At 40.1% G+C, this 17,259-nt stretch overlaps 2 protein-coding genes across 3 annotated transcripts in view; one reads left to right on the forward strand and one right to left on the reverse strand.

The window, feature by feature from the left end:
- Nucleotides 1-17,259, reverse strand: part of LOC106909919 (uncharacterized) — a 47,219-nt gene that overhangs the window by 18,695 nt on the left and 11,265 nt on the right. For both annotated transcript variants that reach the window (XM_088014019.1, XM_088014020.1), the window contains exon 2: nt 16,843-16,981. In XM_088014019.1, coding sequence (XP_087870145.1) covers nt 16,843-16,976 — 134 coding nt within the window. In that variant the 5' untranslated portion in view covers nt 16,977-16,981. The remainder of the gene's footprint in view (nt 1-16,842; nt 16,982-17,259) is intronic.
- Nucleotides 1,537-10,245, forward strand: LOC148155096 (uncharacterized). The gene is made up of 2 exons (XM_088013926.1): nt 1,537-1,722; nt 8,968-10,245. The coding sequence occupies exons 1-2, from the start codon at nt 1,570-1,572 to the stop codon at nt 10,243-10,245; spliced, it is 1,431 nt and encodes a 476-aa protein (XP_087870052.1). The 5' UTR covers nt 1,537-1,569.

The following is a 17,259-nucleotide window of genomic DNA, read 5'->3' on the forward strand; positions in this document are numbered from 1 at the left end:
ACATGTAGCGAGTTTTACACTCCACGTAGCGTCGCCTCGGGGGGGGGGGGACGGCGCCGATTTATGTTTTCTATCCACCTGAATGATGTGCAGTTGCGCCACTGCATCCATCCAAAATACTTTTTGGTTTTACAAAACTTTTTGGTTTTGTAAAAGTGAGGGGTCTGGTTGACCTTTAAACTTTCATTAATATCTTCAAAGCAGCACAAACATAGTTGAGTTGACTGACACCAATTTTGTCTGATTTGCAGAAGGTGGAGGGGGAGGGGGATGGTTGACCTTTGATGACCTCTGGAAACATTTATTAATGTCTTTAAAATGATAGCGGCACAAAGATTTTTGAGGCACAAATGCAGCACAAACATTTGACACCATTTTTGTCTGATTTGAAGAAAGTGGAGGGTCAGCTTCACTCAGGTCACCAGCACCCTGTGACTTTGCACGAATAAGTGGGAAAATGAGTTTCCAAATTGAAATCTGAGGAGCAAAGTGCCTGTTTATATAAGCAATAAAAAATAAAACAAAGGCTCATTGAGAGGTTCTATTAAGAATTTAGTGTCGTGTTAAGATTAATCAAAAATCATTCTAGATAAACAATCAATTCACATACGATAACAGGAAACACTCTGCCAGCAGGTGTCACCCTCGGTCAAAATAAATGACATTTTGACCAGTGAAGTAATTTTTAACACCATGTTTCTAAAGTGGTCATAGATTCATAAAGCCTTGACTCTCCATCACTAATAAGGAGTAAAATGGCTTTTACCTTTCCTTTGAAACACTGATTACTGATTAGGGACATCAGAGAACCTGGTAAAGCCTTCAGTTATTTAAATCCTGACTACCAACTAACCTCTCTACACAGATATGGTGCTGCTTTAAATGCTTTCTAGATTGTTTTAATTGCACATTCCAACACTTACAGAAGTAGTAAGTGTTTTTTTTTTTTTTTTTTCCCAAAATCTCTTTCTCTTTCTTACTGTTTATTCAATGTCACAAGCTGTTTTTTTTTTGTTTTTTTTAATTATGTAAAGCACCTTGAAATGCCTTGCTGCTGAAATGTGCAGCAAGGTACATTTCAGCAGCAAGGCTGAGACAAAGAAAAGAGTCCGGTGAGGCTGTGGAGTTTGTAAAAGAGGGACAGGATCAAGAGTTGGATGCGGAGGAACAGGAGGAAAGTGCCGGGTAAAGGTGCAGTATGTAGGATCGAGTTGGCGTTATGTCTTTAGGATGATATTATCCTCTTTAAGACCAAAGGATTGTGTTCCTAACCTTGGCTTTTTGCCATCTGAAAACAATCTAAAAATGATTAATTTCCCCTCATAAAATTAATGAATAGGTTTGGAGGTTGCTTGTCTTATTTTGTCTGTTATGTGATAAATCACAGACTAGATTGCTCTGTCTGTGGTGTGAAAGTCACAAGAACCTTGAGATTCCAATTACCCATTGCCGTCATAAACCTGTAGATAAAGATAATTTCTGATGCTGCTCTTTCTTCACTCCCAGCCTAGCAGCACAGCTGTAAAGAAATAGGAGGGAGGAAGTTGTTTGAATCTTCACAGCTACACCATGGATTACAACAAGCAAATGAGAAATCCTTCTACGAGGTGGAACGGCGAGAATCCCTCCATGATGCCGTCTTCTTCTCCACCACCTTACGAGGACAGCGGCTTCCCATCAGCGCAGCCACAGGTAACCATGAGCGTCCATCTCTATACCCCAGTATAATAATCCTACCTGTTTTCCCTCCCAGTGATGCAGATGAACAGATTTGAGGCAAAGGTAAGTTGGAGGAAAATAACATTAGACTTTTCTGCTTTCTTGCATTTCGCCAGATGTCTAACTGTATGAATTATATTAAACCATAAACTTACCATATTAATCATGTGTTAGAGTTAAGTGAACAATTTAAATTAATATGAGTTTTGTTTTGTTTTTGTTTTTTTTTTTTCTTGTTTTCTTCATGATATGGTTTTGATAGTTCAATAAGAATGGAACCAGAACCAAGACTGTTCAGAGTAATTTTATATAAATACAAGAAACTGTAATGATGATGTTTATAAAGTGAGTATATGTGGTAACAAGAGTAGACAGCACAAGAAAACGATTTGAAGCATAATTTTGTAAACTAAAACACTGAAATCCTAAAAGACAGGTTATTTGCCTAAAGTAGTAAATTTGCAGAAACAGCTATATTGTAACTTTCTGACTTCATTCTTCATTTATGCTCTGTTTTACCTCATTTTGGAGTTGCTTTTGGATTCTGCTTCTCCCTTTACACATGCTCCCTATCCAGCTTATTATATACATCATCTACAATGTTCCTGCTATTATCCTCCCTCACCGATTTGCTGCTGTGCCTGTAGTTCAAATCTTTCGCCTCTTTCCCATCTACATATTTGTTTGTCCAGTCAGCAGGTTTTCTCTAAGCCATTAGATCCTACATTCTTACAAGCAGGACAAATTCTTTGTTTTATAACCTGCGTCAGTCCTAAAGCCCTTACCGGCATTGTTTTCTTACAGCTGTAAGTCACTGATAGCATGATAGATTATCATGTGAAGGCCAACTTTTAATGCAATCTCATAACATGTATTGAGAAGTCCACACTGCTATCAGTATTTTAGTCCCTTCAGTTTGGACTCACATAATCTGTTGTGATATATATATCAATAAAGGCAAAAATAGTATAAGTTATCTGTACTATTGCAACAGAATATCCTGCTGTGTAAAAATACAGGGTTTGTAAAAACGTTGCATTTTTTAATTAGAAAGATTTCCTTTGACCAAAAAGCTACACCTTTTTCAAAACCTCCTCCAGTATCCTTCAGAATGATTTCCTCTGCCCTGCATGGGACACAAGTTAGGATTTGTTTATCCCAAAATGAATCTAATTAAGCTTCACTGAAAATAGTCGTAATAGTTTAAGTTTAACCAGTCACCCCTCTTTCAGTGCAACTTAAGGTGTCAGCAGGCTGTCCTGTACCTGTAGAGAACAAGATGAGGGTTTGAGGCAAGTATTCTGTCCAGAAGCGTTATGGACTGAATCAGTGACAAAGGACAACTTTGGTGGAGTCCAACGCTCACCATATGCAAACGTGACTTATTGTCAGCAATGAGGGCCAAGCTCTGACATTGGTCATACAGGGACCTACAGCCCATGTCAAAAGGCCTGGTAACTGATATTCCCACGGGACTCTCCAAGGGACATGGTCAAATGCTTTCTCCAAGTCCACAAAGCACATGTAGACTGGTTGGGCGAACTCCTACGCACCTTCTAGGAGGGTGTACAGCTGGTCAGGCGACCCACGACCAGGAGGTAAGCCACACTGCTTTTCCTGAATCTGAGGTTCGACTATCTGACCGATCCTCCTCTTCAGAAACCCTGAATAGACTTTACCAGGGAGGCAGGGGCGTAGGAATAAGTTTACAATTGGGGGGGACACATGTCGGAAATCTGAGATTCGTAAATATTCAACAGAAATATATCTTAAGTACGCTACTTAAAAAAAAGGCTATTTAATCTTTTACTTTATTCCTTTATAAATTGTGTCTTGCAAAAATAATGCATTTAAAATTTACATAATGCATTTGTTCATAAGATGTGAGCATATCACCAAACAAAATGACTGGAGTCTTTTATTAAGCAAAGGGAGATGTCTTTCAAGGGCTTCAGCCCTTGGCATATTTAGTGTCCGCATACACACTAGAAAATCAAATATTTCAGTTGGATTAAAAACAATTCAGTAGGCCACACAAGTGCAAAGTTTGATATGTTTTATTTTGTCAAACTTGCAATAATGGTCAAAAATGAATTTATATAGGTTGACTGACCATAGAACCATTTCTTTGATTAAACAAAATTCTGAGATGAAAGAGCCCTCACAGACAATGTAGTGAACAAATTATTCACACTTTTAACATTAAGTAAAAGAAGAAAAGAAAATCAATCAAAATATGCTTATTCAGTTTGTCGAACTGTATGACTAATTAAACCAAATCAAAAATGAAGAAATATTTACCAACAATAAATACACATTTAATAGACAAGCTTTTTAACTCACTGACTACAGTGTGCTTTAACTGTTGGAAAAGCAGTTAGCACAGAGATTATAGGCCACATAACCCTAGGTAGAGATCAACACCTCTGTGCTTCTGAACAATTGCACTTTACAGCCATGCATTTATAATTCGCCAAAAATGTGCCGGAAACATAAAAGGATGGCAAACACTGGCTTAGGCAAAAGAGCCAAAATGTTTTTTCCGCCTTTCATTTGCAGCCACAAATTGCTTGCAAACTGACTTCTTGTCCAGTAAATCAAGTTTATCTTTATGTACATGACAGACAGCAACATGATTAAGCCTGTTTTGAGTCATTGTAGACCGGAGCCACGTTTTGAGTCTACGAAGCGCACTGAAACTTCTCTCTGCCTCAGAGGATGAAACAGAGACCACCAAAAGCAACCTAACCAGAGTTTCCACTTGCCCAAAAAGTCTACGGACCTCTCCAGGCAGTCCACCAATGATCCCTGCAGCTTCTGCGCTGTTGCTAAATGAGTAGTTCAGTCTAAACATAGGAAGTTGCACTGAAAGTAACTCTCTATTCAACTCTGGGTATTTCCCAATGACTGCAGCATCAATCGTTCCACTGAGAAGTGTCTCTTCCAACTTTTGCAAAGTCAGCAAGTCATCCTGGTTAAATAGCCCAGTGAGCTGTGCATCTACAACATCCAATACTTTAAAGAATTCACCTCTGTAGTGGTCATTGGCACATTCAGGTTGATGTGTCTTAGCTCCTTCAGTGAAGCGTTTTGGGGGTGGCCTTCTCTGTGTAACTGTGATGGGTTTAACACCCAAAGACTGAACCTCAGCCATCGCCTTTTCAAACAGAGTGTTGAAACTTTCTTGATTTCTTTTAGCCTTAAGTGAAGTCTGAACAACTTTCACAGCAGTCCTCATTCCAGCAATGGTTTGAGTTCTCTTCTGGAAAGAGATGCTCAGGCATTCAAGCTCATCAATCACAGGTGAGGCAAGGATGAGACCCAAAACTGTTTTACCTTTCCTAAACTGCCCCAGCAGTCCATTAGCAGTGGATGCTGTGTTTGAGGCACCAGAAGCCATCTCCTGCAAGCTAGCCAGCACTGACCCATACTGTGACAAAACATCTCTGATTGCTTTGCTCCGTACTGCCCATCTTGTGGGGCAGAGGGGTTTTATTGCAGTGCACGATGGATTCTCTGTATGTGCTGTTGCTGCATGGATTGCCTTAAACTTCCCTGACTGAGAGAAAAGAACTCCAAGCTGGTTCACCCAATCCAATGCGTCTCTGATCAGAACTGAGGCTAAGCAAGCTTTCTGTGCAATTAAATTAGTGCAGTGTGCTCCACAATGAACAAAAAGTGCTAGTGGCTGCTCTTGCTTTATCAGTGCCTGTGCACCTGCATGCTTCCCAGACATATTGGCTGCTCCATCATAAGTTTGACCTCGTAAACCATGCATTGGTAAGTTTAATCTGAGCAGCACATCTTTAACAACAGCAGCAAGGCTTTTTCCTGTTGTTTCAGAAACTGAGTACAAGCCAATAAACTCTTCATGGGGCTTCATGTCACTGTCAATGTATCGCAGACAAATGCTTTCTTGTTCTTTCCCAGAAATGTCCTGTGTTCCATCCATAATAATTGCAAACTCAAAAATTGGTAGGTTTCTGATTGTATCTGCTATTTCACTGACAATACTATTGCTCATAGAACACAAGATTTCATTCTGTATCTGTGGACTTAGGTATTCTTTCTGAGACCTCAGCAACCACTTAGCCAAAAGGGCATCATCTTCTGCCAGATTTTTTAACAGTTGATACAAATTGCTGTCATCATCGTCATGCCCTCTCAAAGCTTGTCCCTGCCGTACCAAATATTTTATGGAGCTCACAATTTTCTCCAGACAGTGCCTATTGTCACCTTGCTGAGTTGCCAAAGCACTGGATAATTGGGCATTTATAGGATGACTTTCTTGTGCAGTCACAGAAACAGCATGACGATGTGTGTGACTATTTTCATGTGCTTTAAATTTTTCGCATGCTTTTTTCCAATTTTTAAATCCAGAAGTGATAAAGGCGGGTTCGGATTTTGCACCAAATGGTGTGAGTTTGTCCTGGTAAATTGCCATGCAATAAAAACACAAAATGCCATTTTTCACTGCATCATAATGTAGCCAGGGAAATTCCTTGTACCACTTTCCTTGGAAATGTAAAGTTCTGTTGGCTAGAGCTTGAGGGTCTATGAATTTTGGATGTGGCTGATTTGGCTCTGTTCTCTGTCCACTGACTTCAGAGTCTCTCAGCTGTGTGTCCCTAGTCTGAACTCCCTAGAAGGAAAAGTTACAATGTCACTCAATGCCCCTGAACTACACTTACTACAAGCAAAAGATTAAAATTTTCAACTTTTTTTGTGGACTCTCATGAAGTATCTACTCGTATGAGTTACTCTATCTTACCTGTTGATCCACTCCTGTCTCTCCCTCACTCTGACTTCCTGCCTCTAGCCCAGTTGCACTATCCTCTCCTTTTCCTGTCTCCTTTGTGCTGTCCCTGCATTGTTGCTCCTAAACATATGAGATGGTTTCAGAAATGAGGTACAGCTCTTGAGCCTAACATGGCCAATTTTAAATCAAACAAAACATTTTATTTGTCACATTACAGACTTTACGCGCAGAGTTAATCGCAGAGGCAAATAAAATAAATCCATTAAAATCCTTTCAGAGTATTATCTTATGGACTCTGAACTAAAGTCTTTCTGACAGGGAGCTGACAGTGTGTTGAAGAATTATGGACAGGGTGCTTTGAAGCATCTGGTTCAAAAACGCATTCTAAACCTTTGGTAGAAATCCATCTATCCTTCCATTTTCTGTACACCCTTGTCCCTTAGTGGGGTCTGGAGGTTCTGGTGTGGGGTACACCCTAGACAGGTCGCCAGTCTGTCCAGACCTTTGGTAGAAATGGCGCCTTTAATTCCAGTTTGCAGTACAGAACAGAGAAAACTACAGAGTTGTCAATGTTGTGTTAATCTATTTATAGTCTAAAAAGAGGAGCCAGCAGTTTATTTGAGGAAATAAAGGTGCAGAAGTTAATTTGTTGGTTAGCCGCTGCTAAGAATTAAAATTAACTCTCCCTGTGGTTTTAACTAACGATCAGGAGCGCGGCAGGTATAATATCTGTCCATTTCGGCGAAGCAAAACCACGCAAAAAATAAAAAATCCTCGTAAAACGCACGCCCAGACCGGGCTAATTTCAACACAAGGGCAACACAGGTGTTGCCCTTGTGTTGTGTGACTGTTACTCACACTGACGTTACTCTTTTTAAAAAAGCTGAGCAAGTCCTGCTGCTGTTTCAGCCTTTTAGTTGGTGGTGGCATTGTACTGAAATGAGATATATATATATAAAAAAAAGACATTTTGGCTAGCGTAGCAAACGTCTAGAGAAAGTTAGCAGTTAAATATTGGATGAGTGATCATCCCAAGACTAAGATGATTAAACCAAAAAGATTCAGTTCCTATATATGAAAGTGAACTGACAACAAGACGTTATAAATAAGCAATATTCATAGCAGCATTCCCGACAGACCATTTTACCTCATTCGCAAGTTTCTGACTTCTGTGTCGCTGTTTCCCTCCCTTCTGAGTGCTCACTCAGCAGTTCAGAGAGGGGAGGGGGAGTACCGTGACGTAACGCGATGCTGCGCCTTCAAAATAAAAGCACGCTAGTTAAAAAAATGTCAAAATCCAATATTTTGCGGTACAATTTTTTGGGGGGGACATATCCACCTGGCTTCAATATTGGGGGGGACATGTCCCCCCCGTCCCCCCCGCTTCCTACGCCGCTGCAGGGAGGCTTAAGAATGTGATCCCTCTGTAGTTGAAACACATTCTGCGGTCTCCTTTTGTGCATAGGAGGACCACCACCCCAGTCTGCCAATCCAGGGGAACTGCCCCCGAGTGTCTATGAAAAATTGTAGAGTCATGTAAGCCACCACAACCCCACAATATCCAGGGTCTTAAGAAACTCTGGGCAAATCTCATCCATCCAGGGAGCCTTACCACCGACCTCAGCGCCAGAGATTGGAGAGTCTGACCCAAAGTCTCTAGGCTTTGCTTTCTAAATGCAAGACATGCTGGTGGAACTGAGGATGTCTTCGACGTATTCTGCCCACCGACCCACGACATCTTAAGATGAGGTCAGCAGCATACCATCCCCACTATAAACAGTGTTGGTGCTGTACTGCATTCCTCTCCTGTGACACTGGATGGTGCAATCACCTCAAAGCCGTATGAAACACATTCTGCGGCCATGGAAAGGCCATGCTCTCCATGGCCTTTCCAAACTGTTGTCTCACAGTAGTGTCTGAAAACACAATGTACCTTTATGTCTCAGTAACGCACCCAAGCTGAGGTTTTGGCGTTATGAGTGATATAGTATCTGGACACACAAAAGGATCTTTTGTAATGATCGGGTCACAAGACAAAATATATCAAGTTTCAAAAAGACGCTTATCTATGGATTCAGTCTTCCTGAAAGCAAAATAAATATTTCAGAGGGACAAGGAGACAATACCGCCCAGGATCCAAACAAGACATCAATGTGGAACATGTGAATGTCATAATATGTTTATGTTGAAAAATATGTTTTGTGCAGTGCCTTATAAAGAGGAATGCTGTCCTGAGATCTTGTGGGGACTTTATTGGCTTTGTTCTTCTGACTGGTCTCAAATTTTTTGACTAACTCTCTCAATTTTGACTAACATTAATCTCTAAATTTTGGGCTTACTTAATCATGTATTTCTTATTTAAGTCTGTCTTACAGAGTCTTCACTTATGCATCCCACAGATGCATACATGTTGTTTTTCTATCTCTGTTTCCAGGTGAAGAATTATCTCAAAAAGAGGTTAAGGTGTATTTCGTGTTGGTATTTTTCAGGGCTATGGATCTACACAACAACATGGCTCAAGTTTTGACCAGCAGCCCAACCAGCCGCCTTATGGGGGACCTTTTCAGCCCCAGCAGCCATTCAGGCAGTCATTTCAGCAGCCTAACCGGCAGCCTTATGGGATGTCTAACAAGAATCCTTATGGGATGTCTAACAAGCAGCCAAATCAACAGTCTTATGAGATGTCTAACCTGAAGTCCAGTCAGAATCCTTATGAGATGGCTAACCAGGAGCCTGACCAGCCGCCTTATGGGGGACCTTTTCAGCCCCAGCAGCCATTCAGGCAGTCTTTTCAGCAGCCTAACCGGCAGCCTTATGGGATGTCTAACCAGGAGCCTAACCAACCGCCTTATGGGGAGCCTTTTCAGCCCCAGCAGCCATTCAGGCAGTCTTTTCAGCAGCCTAACCGGCAGCCTTATGGGATGTCTAACAAGAATCCTTATGGGATGTCTAACAAGCAACTAAATCAGCAGCCTTATGAGATGTCTAACCAGGAGCCCAACCAACCACCTTATGGGGAGCCCCAGCAGCCATTCAGGCAGTCTTTTCAGCAGCCTAACCAGCAGCCTTACAGGATGTCTAACCAGCAGCCTAACCAGCAGCCTTATGAGATGTCAAACCAGCAATCCAACCAGCAGCCTTATGGTATGTCCAACCAGCAGCCCAACCAGCAACCCAACCAGCAGCCTTATGGGAGGTCGAACCAGCAACCCAACCAGCAGCCTTATGGTATGTCCAACCAGCAGCCCAACCAGCAACCCAACCAGCAGCCTTATGGGAGGTCGAACCAGCAACCCAACCAGCAGCCTTATGGTATGTCCAACCAGCAGCCCAACCAGCAACCCAACCAGCAGCCTTATGGGAGGTCGAACCAGCAACCCAACCAGCAGCCTTATGGTATGTCCAACCAGCAGCCCAACCAGCAACCCAACCAGCAGCCTTATGGGAGGTCGAACCAGCAACCCAACCAGCAGCCTTATGGTATGTCCAACCAGCAGCCCAACCAGCAGCCTTACGGGATGTCTAACAAGCAGCCTGATCAGCAGCAGCCTTTATCCAGGGAGGAAGAGCAACCAGAAGAGCCAGGCATCTTCACTGTGGAGCCAGTAGTGCAGAATCAAAAATCAGGCCCTGTTAATGACTACTTTGGCTACTCCATCTTCACCATGGTTTGCTGCTGCCTGCCAATGGGAATCGTTGCCCTTCTTAACGCCAATGCAGTAAGTATATCTATCTCATACTTGGTCTACATTCTTCTTTTACATTAGAGTTTCACTCACAAGTCAGTCAGCTGAAGAACCTGTGGTATCTGTGGAACAACTTTCTCAGCAGCAATTGAGATAGAAACTTGAACACAGTCAGGTTTTCCGACACTTTAATTATCCCAGACACAAGTCAGAACTGGTTTTGGAAGTGCTAAAGCAAGATGACAACCTTCAATGACTTTCCCAAAGCTCATATCTCAACTACCTCCAGGACCATGTCCTGAAATGCCTAGGCTATGAACTCAACAAATGTAAATGAGCTCAACAACTCTCTGAATTAATTAATTCATCCCGAGTATGAGTGATTGTAAACCTCTTAGCATCTTAACACATGAACACGAAACGTGAAACATTTTGGTGTAACATTACAAGTGATAAAATAAAAGTATTTAGACGTTTTTTATACCCTCATTGAGCATGCTTCTTTTGAGCTTGGGCTTATCTTTTTTATTGCTTATCTGCTGACTGTGTGAGAGCTGCTGGTTGTAAAGTAAATTTCTTCCCACAGATAATGACGAGTGATCCTTGATCCCCCTTTCTTTACACGTGGTTAACCATTTTGGGCACCAATCTTGCATCTTCAGCTGTTAAAGACAAATATGTTTCTCAACAATTCACAATGATTGATGGGTGACTACAGACTAACTATAGCCTTCTGGTCTGGTTGGTTTGAATTTGCATCTGCATAGATGGCACATTTATTGGGACTTTTAGGTCTTGACCATTATTGGTTTGTCAATTAATCAGTTTGAATTTTCTTAAAGCCAAGGTGATGTTGAACTTCTGGCTATTGCATAACATTCATTTGACTGAGTTGGTTGATTTTTATTTATTGGTAGGGATTTTCTACGGGGCCAATCAGCAAACAGAGAGAGAAGTCAGACACGATGAGATCAATTTTATTCGCTGTTTTAGAATTGTAGTTTTCCTGTAGTTTTGGCAACGGGAGCGGAAGTGGACTAAGCTGTTCAGTCCAAGTCGGTCACGCTTCCAAAGACTGAATTAACATTAAGAGCCGCCTCGTTCGGCTCGACTCTTCTCTCTTTGCAGTGAAGGAAATATTTTTTAGCGCCGAACTGGTGCATTGCCTAAGTCATGGACCAGCATTAGATTGGATAGAACTTCAACACAGTCAATGTTTCTCAGTAGTTGAGAGCCCAAAGCCTTTGAACGGAGCAAATAGCATCGGACAAGGGGTTGGTTTTTACAATCTTGGTGAAATAAAAAAGCATGAACTCACAAGTTTATTGTGCATTGAAGAGTTACTGGTAGTTGTAAAGTCACTGAAGCGGGGCATTTAATTTGCCTTTGTGGTTTTTTTTTTTGGTTTTTTTTAAAGTCTTCTCTAATGTGCCGTAGAACTATGACATATTTATCACTTGAGTAACATGTTGAGGTTTAAGCCTATAAATTGATCAAACCTTGATCACAAAGCTCTAATTTGGTGAAGACCAGACTATAGCTTCACTTACCAGTGGTTTAGATGGTGACAAGTCATTGAGCACATTTGTTCACAAGAAAGTGAAGGTAATGTAGAATGACATCAAAACAGTCCTGAGGATTAAGAATTAAATTAAAATGATAGGCTTTTTTTATCAGGATTTGCTAAGATACAAATCCAATTAAGCTCAGAGAACTTGGAAAAATTAAAATGAATAAATAAATAAAATACTTTTAGTCAAATAGATGGCATTCTATTTGACTATTGTATGATTTCTTAAAGAAAATCTTTGTGCTGAATTTTATTAAGGGATATGAAAGTAAATGGGAAAATTAAAAATAAAAAACGTCCCACAGTTCATATTTTCTGAAATCTGTTTGTCTTTGTCACACGTTTGTCCCTCTTTGTGCTGCTCCAGCGCACACAGACCCAACAAAATACATTGTAGTTAATGGTTTTAATGTTAATTGATGTAGATTCTTTTACAAGACACATACATATTTCTTGGGAAATATTAAAAGCCTGCGTATCATTAATGAACATATGTAGTACCCTAATGGGCATATGGGATGTGATGTCTGCAGGAAATATGATTCAATCTTTCCTAATCAGAGGACAAAGTTCTGACAGGTGAGTTGTAAAGTCTAAGGAATTGTTTTCCGTAATCCAGATAGCCAGAACCATAAAATACTCAGGTCTTCTTTTGGACAGGGCCCAAGCCTCATCATGCCCAGGTCCTCAGCAACAAAATGTTCTAGAGAGCAGATGTAACCATGTCTTGTTTTGTTTTCTTTGCTTTCTCTGACCCTCAGACTCGTAAAGCCAATGCCAGCGGTGACTGGGAGAAAGCAAAAAAGACCAGCAGGCGGGCCCGGATAATGAGCCACGGGGCTCTTGGACTTGGGATTGGAACTTATGTCTTAATCGTTATAGCTGTTGTAGTATATTTCGTGGTTAATTCCTGAAAAGTGAGTTCATCTCACTCTTTTTTCTCTCTTTTGTCAGTCTGAATCAAGTGCTGAGACAATCGGAAGACACCTAGCCGTGTGTCATCAAAATCTGTCTGCTGCTAAAAGTTATCCATCTCACTTATTTATTAATTTAATCTGTTTGTCTCAACATGTTTCGAATTTTTGTCTCCACAGTCAATCACAATCGTTCCTCTATTTTCATTCTCATCAGAAGTATGCAGTTATTTTTTATTATTTTATTTTAGCCAAAGTAGAATCTCTGAAAAACCTTTTGTGACTCAAATTGAATGCAATAATATGTTAAGTACATTTCTCATAAAAAAAGAAAATTCTTTCAGTCACTTAATAATAACTTCTTAGCTCTTGTGTAAAATTCTTCTCAGACAATGAGTATGATCATTTGCATTTCTCTTAATAGACTTTGAGTGTTAATTTAATATTACATATTCTATGTACAGTCTTAAATGATTAAATGTTTACAAGTATGAAAAAAATAAATAAAACAAAACGAACTTAATTCTGTGATTACTTGGCCTGTGTCAGTTTGTAAGTTAAAAACATCCATCCATCCATCCATCCATCATCCATCCATCCATCCATCCATCCAGCCAGCCAGCCTCAGATTCTCCTTTTTTCATAGTTCCATATTTAGGATCTAATCACTGTAGGAACTGTTACACATCCATTTTCGGACTCTGTACATTTTACGTATCAAAGTTTGCTAATGGAGGTGAAGCATTCATCAGTCGAAGAGGTAGTGGCCCCCTCTGGTGGACACATTTGAAAGTGCTCAGCTTTACAAACTAGTGACGACTCACCAGTGAACCAACCAATTTAAATCTCTTGCTAAAATACAGTCAAGAGTCATCAAATGAATTAAGTTGAACTACAATAAGTGGACTTCTCATCAGTCCCGAAGACTGAGATCTCTCAGAGTGAACAGTAGCGGCTGAAAACCAAAAGGCCTTGAAGTCTAGTGTTGCTGGATAACGGCAAGTTTTGTTTTCCTGTCGATGAACTCTCTTCACCCACCCACCTGCTGGTTCCAGAAACAACAATAGAGAAGATAAAGCTGAACAAAGCTATACATTAAAAGGCGGACCCAAACAAGGACTAAATGACTTTAGGGAAATTAAATAAATTCACCTATCCATCCATCTATCCGTTATCTAACACACTCATCCTTCCAAGGACGAGTGATAAGTCTTTCTGCATGTCTCCTCCATGCAGAAAAACCTCAGGCTGGGACATTTGCCCACTCTATTGCACAACCGACTGACTGCTTGACCGACTGTAATCGAACAGAAATCTAAAGCAGTTTCAAAAATAAAAACAGATTTCAACTTCAACTGAGCAGTTTTGGCGCAGTACTAATTTGATTTCAGATCAGCAAGCAGGTGGATCCGACTCCTGATTTAAACCGTCCATTTATTTCATTCTTGAGAAACTATTTTTTTGGTTCATGTTTAAGATTCTCAAACTGGTATGTGATGCATAAACACCCACCATCCCTGATCACTAGAGACGAGAGGTGAAACTTTTTGTGCAGTTGATGTGAATTTTCTTAGCATTTTCTCTGCAATTTTGTGTATTCGCAGCATCAAACACCCGTTTCATTAGTTGTGGTGTTTGGTGGAAGAGGGCACGCTTAGAAATCTTTGAGAGTTAGTTTAAAGACTTCTGACTGTTGGATCACTTTTGGTGTTTCTGGCAACAATTTTAAATGGAAAAAGTTTCTGGTAATAAACGTTCAGGTTCAATGCTCCAATATGCTCAATGTGGCTCCAAATGTTAGAACATACACACACGCTTCTCTCTCAAATATTTTCACTCTGCACCTGACATCAAAATCACCACTTCTCAATACTTTCTGGATGTTGAGAAGTTTGTAAGAAATGTAAGTCAAAGTCCAGTCACTGGAGAAAAGGAGAAAAAAAAAACTCAACCTCAAAATCAATATCAAAATAACGCATATTATTAAGATGTTTACTTTGATAGAGACCAAATGAAATGAAGTAACATATCCTCCACTCACACATACAATCTTAAATCCGCTCTTATTGACCAATCAGGGAAAACCACTCATTATACTGCTGTGTTTTTGTGAGGCCAGCCATGACAGGAGCCCTGCCATCTCTATTGCCTATCATCATCATCATCATCATCGTAAACCTGAAGATAAAGATAATTTCGGATGCCTCACTTCAACATTCAACAAGACTAGTCGCACAGCTGTGTAGAACCAGGAGGGAGAAAGTTGCATAACCCTTTACAGCTGCATCATGGATCACAGCAAGCAGATGAGAAGTCCTTCAGCGAGATGGAGCGCTGGGAATCCCTCCACGAACCAGCCCTCCGCTCCTCCGCCTTTCCGGGACAGATCTTTTCCCTTGTCTTCAACAGAGCCACAGGTGACCATCAGCATCCAGCAACACTCCTCGATCTAGTAATACTGTTCTAATTTGTTTCTGTGTCCTGAATCTGGATTTACTTTCATTTGGTTTAATGGAAAACATGTCTTATTTGACCTCTGCTTAACAAAGCATTTAACAGCTAGTTTTATACTATAAATTATATATATATATATATATATATATATATATATATATATATATATATATATATATATATATATATATACACTGTGTAAACTGGTGTTTGAGCGAAGCAAACATGAAGCTTCAACTTTTTTGCTCTTTCTTTTTTTTTTTTTTTTGCATGACATAGCCTCTGTATTTCATTAAGAACTGAACCAGAGCAGAGGAGGCTGCACTTTGGACCGGCCAGAGTAAATTTAGCCTCTATCGATAATTACAGGAAGACATGATGGACATGTGGGAATAAGATTAGGAATCACTTTACACATAAAATTATAAACTGAAATACTGAAATCCTAAATGAATATCTGCTTAGCCTAGAAATTCAATAATTTCATGTCTACTCAACATCGTGTCAGACTGTCCCAGAGCAGCTGTGGCTACTATGCAGTAGCTTATGTGAATAAACAGAAACAGGTGAGTGACTGAATGTGATGTGAAACATTTGGGGTGTTCTGGACTTTAAAAGTTTTTGATTCAACACAATTTTATCCTCTAATCTCTGAGCCTCAACATTCACTTCCCCCAAAAAGACAAATGCAGCCACAGCTCTCTGTTCTGTCTGTTTCTTCACGGCTGGTTTAGTTACCGGTGCAATTTTCTCACAGCTGAAAGTCGTCGATCAGATCTCAGAGTATTATGTAAAAGTCAACCTTCATTGTAACGTTGTCATCTGCCTCTCTTACGGGTTTATGTCTCTTCAGTCTAAATTTAAAGCCCAGTTTTAAAAAGGTTTTATTGCACTGCATAAAGTTTGGGTCTGGAGTCGAACAGGCTGCTGCAAAACATTTACTCTTTTTCTAATTATTTTATGGCCAATCTGCTGTCCTCCAGTTCAAACCAATTTCAACAACTCACTGATCAAATTGTGAGTAAACCATGCTACACAATCAGGTAGTGTATAGGATTACAATAATAGAAAACAAAGAAAACTGATAAAACACATAGAATAACTGGGGCTCACACATTATGCTGTGAAATTAATTTAAATAAATATATTTTAAAATGATCTGTGCTCTCCCAGCGGACTGTCGTGTTATGTAATAATGTAGATACCTCTTTGTTCAGTAAAAATTGTAAAAATTCTCCTGTTTTTAAATCGGACAGATTTCACTTATGTTTGTTGCTTTCACTTCACAATTTTCAACTTATGCTTTTGCGTGAATTCGATTTTTAATTTCTTCTTTGTTGAAAATAATTACATTGTTTGCTCTGCTAATAGTGGCAATGTTGTTTCTTAAATATCCAGAAGTCTTGCATTAAAAACCATTAGCATCTCACATGCATACATAGAGTAGAAACCAGATATTTACAAACATCGGATAAAAATACACATACACATTTTTTAAAATCATTGCCTGAAGTCAAATCAGAAAAAACATTTCTTGTTTTATCTTAGATAGAATTACCAAAATTATTTCTATTTGCTAGACGCCAAAAAAAAAAATTAAAAAAAAACTTACCAAGAATGTTTTTTAGAGATTTATTTTATTATTATTATTTTTTCTTTTTTTGGTAACTTTCCTTGAATTCTAAAGTTTGCTCAGTATCAGAGAAATCTGGCTTTTAAAATGAATGACTTGGGTCAAACCTTTTTGGGTTTCCTTCCAAAAAGCTTTTCACGGTAGTTTGTAGGAGTTTCTGGCCAGTTCCTCCTGATGGGACCGCTGGAAGCGAGTCCAGTTTGTAGACCGCCTCAGATTTCAGATCTTCCGCCATTGACATAATCACTGAAATGAACGAGCATCGTTAACAGGTTATTCTTTTGGCCTCTGATTCTTGGTGGAGAACAACAGAGGAAAAGCTTAAGGTGTATTTCATGTTGGTTTTCTTCAGGGTTACGGCCTTTCGCAGCCTCACTGGGGGCCTTTACCGGCCCCCAACCAGCAGCCTTTTGGGTCGTCTTTTCAGCATCCCAACCAGCAGCCTTTCTCCATGGGTCAGCCGCAGCCAGGACAGCCAGGCGTCTTCATCGTGCAGCCAATACTGCAGAATCATCAAGCGGGCC

The sequence above is a fragment of the Poecilia mexicana genome, unplaced genomic scaffold, assembly GCF_051168715.1.
Source record: "Poecilia mexicana isolate PSO_F unplaced genomic scaffold, ASM5116871v1 scaffold_16, whole genome shotgun sequence".
Classification (NCBI taxonomy): Eukaryota; Metazoa; Chordata; class Actinopteri; order Cyprinodontiformes; family Poeciliidae; genus Poecilia; species Poecilia mexicana.